The 9,016-nt window shown below is 36.0% G+C and overlaps 1 protein-coding gene across 2 annotated transcripts; it reads right to left on the reverse strand.

The window, feature by feature from the left end:
• Window positions 1-703: 703 nt before the first annotated feature.
• On the reverse strand, window positions 704-3,363 carry LOC120203115 (UDP-galactose transporter 1). 2 transcript variants are annotated; one of them, XM_039203467.1, is made up of 6 exons: window positions 3,159-3,363; window positions 2,963-3,096; window positions 1,905-2,154; window positions 1,589-1,796; window positions 1,143-1,374; window positions 704-928 (listed from the first exon to the last, which is right to left on the reverse strand). In XM_039203467.1, exons 2-6 carry the CDS (start codon window positions 3,071-3,073, stop codon window positions 704-706), a joined length of 1,026 nt encoding a protein of 341 aa, XP_039059398.1. In that variant the 5' UTR covers window positions 3,074-3,096; window positions 3,159-3,363. The 2 variants fall into 2 exon arrangements, with proteins under 2 accessions (XP_039059398.1, XP_039059399.1); XM_039203468.1 differs by having other exon boundaries at window positions 3,291-3,302.
• Between the last annotated feature and the right edge of the window lie 5,653 nt (window positions 3,364-9,016).

Below are 9,016 nucleotides of genomic sequence, written 5' to 3' on the forward strand. Positions count from 1 at the left end.
ATGTGATATTACAAATTAATGATGACACATGATATTAATGTGTGGTGTCATGCGTAGACTAAACAAATATACTTTATACATATATTTATTTAGAAAATTAAACGTGAATGGTGCCACTCATAAAAAATAATATATAGTTTAGTGATGTAATTTGTCGATTGAAACTAAAATTTTAATTTTTGTTCATTTTTAAAAAACAGTTGACATGTGATACCACCAAAACGTGTTAATCAAAACTAAATATTTTAAATTTCATATTGTTTTTAAAAGTTGAGGAAAATGATGCTAAAAAACACTAGGAAAATATATCAACTTGATAGATAAAACGAAACACCATGTATCAAAATTAAGTATTTTAAAAGTACAAGTACTATTCCTTAAAAATACAATAATAACATTAGAAGATTTGATAAAATATAAAAGTTAAATATGTCATTATCTCCCACGACAACTATCTCGTTTAAGGGTTGAAATTGAGTTTCGTATATGTAAGGTTTAATGTGAAAATAAGTGTTGGAATTGAGTTTCACATATTTAAAGTAAAAATAGGAGTCGAAATTGAGTTTTAAATATTTTCGAGGATTTCAAGATTCTTTTCAAGTTGAAAAATAACTGAAATTGCCTTAATTAGGAGCACTGTAAATAACTAAAGAGATGAGAATTAGCATATGGTGACCGATCATCATCCCATGCCAAAACATTCTCAAACCTTATCATCGAACTTATCATTATTTACAAGGGGAAGTAGCTCCATCTTGTTTCTAGGCGTCCGTGGTGTTCGAGGAGTTCCGGGAGGCTGTTGAGAGAGCATGTGTCGAACATATCCGTAAAACGTACACCCCAGAAGCGTGATACCACAGCCAACAGCATTTAGACCCGAAATTGGGTTTCGGAATATCATCCATGAGATTAACACCGCAACTGCTACCTGTATAAGAAAACGATTATGAATGATGAATGCTGTTTTCGAAATTATACACCAGAAATCTTTGAGGAATTTACACACCGGAAGTCTGCAACTACATATAATACAGAACATAACAATCTTCCGCAAAGTTTGTTAAGAGGACAGAGAGATGGAAACGAATAATATAACAGAATCCGAGCACGAGAAGGATCCATTTTCTATCTGCAAATCTCACCTTGAGGTTTCCGGCGACATTAAACGTGACGGCAGTTGTTGAGTGAATCACGTAAAAAATGGAGAAGTTAAGACAGAAAGCCAGCACTCCTGAGCTGAAAATAATGATGAGGGCTGCCCATGGAGTCGGGTGTGTATGAAACCAATCCGCAACACCATTACCTTCAAGTAACAGCGCCGGTAGTCCCAAGATCATGGTTGCGAAAGGTGCCATGTAGTAAACAGTGTTTATGCTATAACAGAAGGCAAAAAAGAAGACAGGGAAAGTCCTGAGTTATATCACAAATGCAGAATCAGCTAATTTTTTAGATAATATTGTAAGATATTCCATGGCTCTATACATCGAATCTGTGCTAACTCCGTCCTAGTTTACCGATTTTGTAACCTTTTCCTAAATATCAAAGATGAACAGAAGGACAAAAACAATCACAAGGATAGCATCAGTACCTGTCAAACTTATATCCATGCAGTAGAGATTCTGCAAGGATCGTCTTTGTAGAAGTAGCTAAACATCCAAATAAGGCAGCACAAAACCCGAACATGTTAAAATTAAGTTCTGTAATAGATGTGAGCAGAATTCCTCCGACAATGGGAACCAAAGAGGCCCAAATTCGCCTGTCAAAGTACCTTCTCCAAACTAGCCACTGCAAAAAGACTGTTAAAATGTACAAATATCAGATATGATGACGATATGCAGTCACACATTATATCAAGGTGAGTGGCACAAAAGCGATGATTAATCTTTTTAATTTCGTTATCTCACCAGTGGTTGCAGGAGTGAATGACTTTATGGTCTGCATGAAGGAAATCGGGATATAGCGTAAGCTGACATTTCCCAACACTATGTTAATACAGAACACAAAGGACATAGGAAATATCCGTTTCCAGCGATCTTCAGGATCAACCGCTATTAGAGGTTTGAGCTTTAGCACTTTGATAACCAGATATGCTCCAATCGATGAGCATATGAAGTGAATGCATGATACTGAAAGAGGAAATTTGAAATCCAATTTCTGTGATGGAAAAGAAAACGTCATGTATGCCGACCTTCAGCTACAGTGTTGAAATCAGCCAATTGAACCAAAATGTACTTGTCAAACTACAAATTCAAGGTTCATTTTAATCCAAATACATCCTAGATAGACATTCCTGTTCCTTTTCCTCTAACTCATCATCTACTACATAAAAATATACATTGTAATACCAATATATGAGGAACCAAAACACACACACACACACACACACATACACACACACATACACACACACATACACACACACACACACATACATACATACATATTCCTTGATCTCCTACTTAAGTACCTAGACAAAACTGAGAACTGCAGCCACATTCCTCTGACATGAACAAAATGGTAGACTAGCCATGACTCATGTACCTTGCTTCTAAGATGCATCATTTAAGATCATAAACAATTATAATAAAATTGTAAAGATGGACTGTTGGTATTGTAAAATTCAAAGTTTAACTCATACCAGTTAAACCTGGAAGCCTATTAAAATTTAAAATTCTATAATACGTATAACTTTAACAAATCATTGAGCTTGGAAATAGCCTACAAGAGAACTCCAAATTTTCAATTATTAATTTTAAAAAAAAAGGAATCCAGCAAGCATTACCAAGTATCAATCAGGAAATTCGAGCAAAGTTTTCACTGATATTGAATAGAAGGATGAAAGCAGAAAGCATCAAAACTAAATATTCATAACACAACGAAACGTAACAATTCCAAAAACCAGTTCACAATATATGAAAATTAAGCTGAACCCCAAAATCAATAAATAAAGTTAGAAACAAACCTGGAAGATCCATTTGTTAATGATAATAACGGTAACATTAAAGCCCCACCATTGGAGAATCGCAAGCAGAGATCTGAAAACACCCCACTGCAAAAATTTCCCTTCTTCCATTACTATCCCCCAACCTCCTCTCTCTAACACACAAAGAACAAAAACCCAGAACAAAAAACCAAAGAACAACAAAAAAAAAACCCACCTCAATTCGAATTAGTTAGCTAAGTTAATATAAATAGAGAGAAAAAGAGAGTTTGGGAGTTAAAAAGAGAAGCCCAAAGAAAGTGAGAGAGAGGGTGTAACGGTGGAGAAAGGCCTTCTTCCATGTGATTACCTCTATCTCTCTCTCTCTTTCTGCTATAATATGAAAGGCTTGAAGTTTAAACGGTTCCCTGTATTGCCATGGAAATTTCGTTTATGATTTTGGAAGTGGGGCAACACTTGATGAGAAAGTTCCTAGAAAATGGAATAATCGCAGCCATTCGAAGAATATACTTTTCCTTTGATTTTTGACGTTGACCCGATACTCTTTGCTTTCAGATTTTGTCTATAAGAGAAAATAATATCGATGATCAAAAATGTCTTATAATATATGAATTTAATCAATTTTTTTTTGGATTTGTCAAAATGACTAACAAATTCGTAACGCGAATTCTAATTTCGCAACCCAGTTTTCAATTTCGCAACGCGAATATGTAAATCGCATTGCGATTTTTCAAATTCGCGTTGCGATTTTCCAAATTCGCAACGCGAAAGTCAAATGTTTTTACGCGAAACACAATATTAATTTCGCAACATAAATGTAAACAGTATTATCGCAAATCATCTCTAACCTAAAACCTAAAGCACAACTCAGTCACATCTCCATCTCTCACGCTCTACGGCGACATCCGTCCCCATCTCCGACGAAATTTGTCCCCATTTCCGACAAAATCCGTCTATCTCCATCTCTCAGAGCAACCCTCACAACCATTCACGGTCAGAAATGGAAAATCAACCACCGAAGGTTAGTTTTTTTAATTATTTTTATTTTGAAATTTTTGTATTATTATTAGATTAAACATTTCACTGAGATTGCTAAATTCATTCGGTTGCTGCCAATATTGCTAAATTGTTTAGTCTTTAACCCTGTGAAGTTAGTATTTGTCTTTGTTTTTTCTTTTTGTTAAAGAAACCCTAAATCGCAACACCAAAATCGCAACGCGAAACTAAAATCGCGTTGCGAATTTAAGTTTCAAAAACTTCTTTTATTCTGCAAATTGAAACTTGAATGAATTGCATTTCTTCAACCAAAAAACAAAGACAAATATTAACTTCACAGTGTTGCTAATTTAAGTTTCAAGAATAAACTACTACTCTTTATGTTATCCTTGAACCTGCACTAAACCTATATGTTGTCATTTTAAATGTTTATATAAGTGTTTACTTCTGGAATTTTATCTGATGCATTTTGTGAACTATGATGGAATAATGACTTGGGTGAATATTGTGCTAGTTTGAAACATATTTGGCTTTATTTTCACTGTTTAATATCATGTCTGTTTATAGTGTATAATTTGTAGTTTTTGGTATATCTAACTTGGTATGTTTATTGTTTTTGTAGAAATATTTTTCGACTGCATTGACCTTAAGAAATAAATTAAGCCTAGCCACTAAAATTGCGTCGACGCTTACACCTCTACAAAGAAATTTGTTTGAGGATACTTGCTTCGGGGCATGGCTGAAAGTGCAACATACGGGTGGAGATGCTATGTTGACACATTTGTTTCTTCAGACCATGACTAACGATCTACCCGAGGGGGTACAACGTGGTAATGAGGAGATATGGTTTCATTTTCCTCCGGCACCGGCGTATACTTGTTTTGGGCGGGAGGAGTTTTGCTTAATCACCAGTATACGCTTCAGACACGATGATGTAGGTCGGTACACTAGTCATATCGCCCGCCTATCATGGTTATATCGAGTTTTTCCTGAGCTGGCAAAGTCGAAGCCGAGTATACACGTCGACGACTTGAATAGATTATTTGATAAAGATGGTTTTACTCGGATGAATGACCTTGATGTTGTCCGAGTATGTCATTTATTACTTTTGCATGCCGGCTTTTTAGGCAAAGAGGGCAGACAACCAATCTCCGAGGACCTAATATTATTGGTAGAGGACCTAAATGCATGGAACATGTTTCTGTGGGGTTTATATCTATGGAAAGCTACCTGGAAGAAGTTGTCGTCTGCCTTTGAGGACCAAAAAAAGTTTGCGGGGCGATAGTTCTAAATACACTTTGACAGGCTTTACTTGGGCCTTTAAGGTAAGAATTTCTATATTATAATGTTTCTAAAATTATAATTAATTATTTAACAATTACTAATGGTTGTGTATTATATTGTTTGTAGATTTGGATATTTGAGGCTTTCCCCAGCAAGCGGACATATGCGATAAAAAGATCAAATGATATTCCTAGGGCTATTACCTGGAAGAGGATTCACATATTACATTGGGAAGAGTTACTCCCATATACGACGATGTGATGTAAGTTAACACACAAATACTACCATATATAAACAAGTTATTACTAGTACAAGTTTAACTTTGTTTGAGCTTTTATATTGTTAGGAGGCCAACTATCCATTACAGAGGCTGACACCCACAGAGGCTGAGCTTGCCACTGATTGGTGGCGCGCTAGTAAGCGGTTTTTTGATGGGACGGATGATGAGCACCCCCTACTTCGAGAGCCATCACCTGATCGGGCTGATTCTACAGCTCGACACCCGAAGCCATCACCTGATCGAGCCTCTTCTCCACCTCCACCATCAACTATTTCATCACATCATCGAGCCTATTCTCCACCATCACCTCATGATAGGCGACTGGCAAAGAGGCCACGACATTTATCTCCCTATTCTCCACCTCCACGGGATGAGTTAGGGGAATTACGTGATAAGGTCGGTGCTTTGCGTCATGAGGTCGGTACTTTACGTGAAGATAATGGTGCATGGCGTGATGAGGTTTGATCTTTACGAGGTGAGGTGGATTTTTTACGCGATGACAATGGTGCGCTACGCGGTGAGGTATCTACTTTACGTGATGAGGTTGCCGCTCTACGCGAGATTGTTTCATTGTTGCAGAATGAGGTTCATACTCTACGCAATAAGGTAAATTTTTTTAATATTATACTAAAAATACAAATACCTTTTTTCGGCATTATTTATTTATTTATTTACTTATTTATGTATTAATTTATTTTTAGCGGCCCGATAAGGTAGATGCTTTACGTCGGGTTTTTCTTGCATGACAGGGTTCACACATCAGACGTCGTGCACGTGCCATTACGTCTCCGTTCACCCCACTAGTGCCAAGACTCCGTAAGAATAAGCCCGATGCACCTATCATCATTCAAGATGCGCCTCCTATCGTTCAAGAGGCCCCTATCATCATCGAAGAAGCCCATCCCACCGTTCAAGAGGCCCCTGCCATCGTTCAAGAGGTCCTGCCCGCCGTTCAAGAGCCCGATTCACATGGCGTCATAAGTCGACATATTGATAAACCCCTTCCCGTGCCCGTTATGATAGATGAGCGTTGGCTTTCGTATGTGCTACCGGCCAGTACCATTCCTCAGCATGAGAGGGAAACACTACCGGAAACAATTACGGATAATACCCTTTGGGCTAAGACCGCAGTTGATTTTTATCTACATGAGCGGAGCAATTGGTGTTATTCTGACCTATGCCAAATCGACGATGCTATTTATTTGTTTCTTGATCGGTCTTGGTGGGGTATTTTATTAGGGGTTGAAGATAATGGCTACCTCAAAGGGGTGGTAAGTATTATATTCTTCTTATATTGCATTTTGATTAATTTTTTTTAAATTATTAATAAATTCACTAATATATTTATTTTTTTATAAAACAACATATTGATGCATGGGTGTCACGTCTTCTAATAAGAAGGAAATTGAAGAAAAGAAGTACTCGATGGACTATTATGCCAACGTCTTTTTACGCAGCTCACTTGAAGGATCAGAGAGATGCTTCATATAAGTTGGCTAATGGAAAAGCTAAACTTTATCCTGCGTGGTGGGAGGTCGATAAGGTTAGTATTTATTTTTTTGAATATTTTAAAAGTTTTCATAAATTTTATTTGATATGCACAATTATTTATGATTGCTGGTGTTTATCCATATTTTGGAACGTCGTCATTGGCTTCTCGTCGAGCTTCAGCTCCCATCCTTGAAGACAATGGTATATGACAGCATGTTGAATTACATACCATTGTCTGATTTGAGAGATATTATTACAAAGGGATGGAGCGATCATTTGGTTAAATACTTGAATGTGATTGATTATTGGACAAATTCTGGAAACAAGAAGCCAAAGAAGTTCAAAATTACAATGATCAGAGACGAGACTACGCCACAACAAACGCAGGGAGCCATAAGGGATTGTGGTCCTCTCGTATGCATGTTCTTGGAACGTTTGACGACAGGAAGAATACAGTATCTACCTTCCACAGATAGAGATAGAGCTGCAGTAGGCTTGTGGTTTCGGCATTATATAGCCAGATCGATATATGCGAGACGCTGCCTACCTGCATCCGCGTTCTGAAAGTTGTACATAAACAATTGGTAAGTTTGAGCAAGTGTTGTTAACATATATACTCTTTAATTGGTTTGAAAATATTTGGTTAAGTACCTAGAGTAATTTGTTGTTTGTTGGTTTTAGATGTGTAGAAAGTGTTGTTTGAGCAAATGTTTGGTTTCTGCAGGTTAATCCTGAAGTGAGCTGCGTGAAATGTGTTTGTGCATAAACAACAGTCTGGGGTACACTTTTTTTTCTTTGTTTAATTGAATTTTACATTGAAAGTTGATTTGTTTAATTGATGAGGAAATAAGATTTATTTTTTGATTAATTGATTTGTAAAAGTTTATTTGTTTAATTTGATTTGTAAATAAGAATTATTTTTTTGCTTGTTTAATTGATTTGTAAAAGTTGATTTGTTGTTTCTAAAAAATTCAATCTGCATTATGTTTGAAGGCAAAAAAGACCTGTTGAAGGTACAAATTCGCAACGCGATTTTTGGTTTGCGAATTTGACTTTCGCGTTACAAATTTGACTTTCGCGTTGATCGCAACATACAACATCAAGGTATATACAACATCAAACACATTCCAAGCTATAAATACAAGCTAATGACACTTGAAGAAGCAAGAGAACAACTATCGAAAAAATAAACACAAGAGAAAATCCCAACATGATAACAACTGAACAGATCATATCAATGTTCAAACTCAAGTTGTAGATTTTGATTTCCTTTTGCTTGGCACCATATCAGATTTTGATTTTGATTTCCTTTTGTTTGGCACCATATGAGCTTTAGATTTTGATGAGCATCGAAAGCATTTCAGACTTATGATTTGGGTGGTACTCAGAAGCATTTCGGACTTATTATTTTTATTATTATTACAAGTTGTAGCCCCCAATTATCGAGATTTTTAGTTGCCATTTGTTGCATTTCTCGTATACCACCCAGATCATACGCCCGAAACATTTCTGACGCTTTAAAGTTGACCAAAAAATACGATGGTCAAGATTTCCCTCGCGTTTAAAGTTGAAAAAAATAATGGAAATTAGAAATAATCAATGATAACATGCATATTGGCTTGGGCTAATATTTATAGTGGAGCCGAAATTTATATTGAAATTTAAATTCAAACTCCAATTACATATGAAATGAATTTGAAATGCAGTGTTAAATTGAACATGGAAATTGCATAATTGATTCATATTGTTCAAGTAATATGCTTTATGAATCATCAAGCTAAAAGACAATATTGATTGAGTTCAAAACTGAGTTGTGAGTTGATGGGGTTGTCACACTTGTCACATGGTTGGAATAAAGTACTCACATGGAAGAGATAGATTGTTTTGTTATACACAGCCCATCTCATCTAAATGAAAATCTACATACAATATAATCAAACCAAAACATACATACACAACAAATTTATACATAACAATGTTCAAATAATGTACCCACAAAAACGAAATTAATCCGATCAAAAATG

The sequence above is a fragment of the Hibiscus syriacus genome, unplaced genomic scaffold (assembly GCF_006381635.1).
Source record: "Hibiscus syriacus cultivar Baekdansim isolate YM2019G1 unplaced genomic scaffold, ASM638163v2 tig00009023_pilon, whole genome shotgun sequence".
NCBI classification, from domain to species: Eukaryota; Viridiplantae; Streptophyta; class Magnoliopsida; order Malvales; family Malvaceae; genus Hibiscus; species Hibiscus syriacus.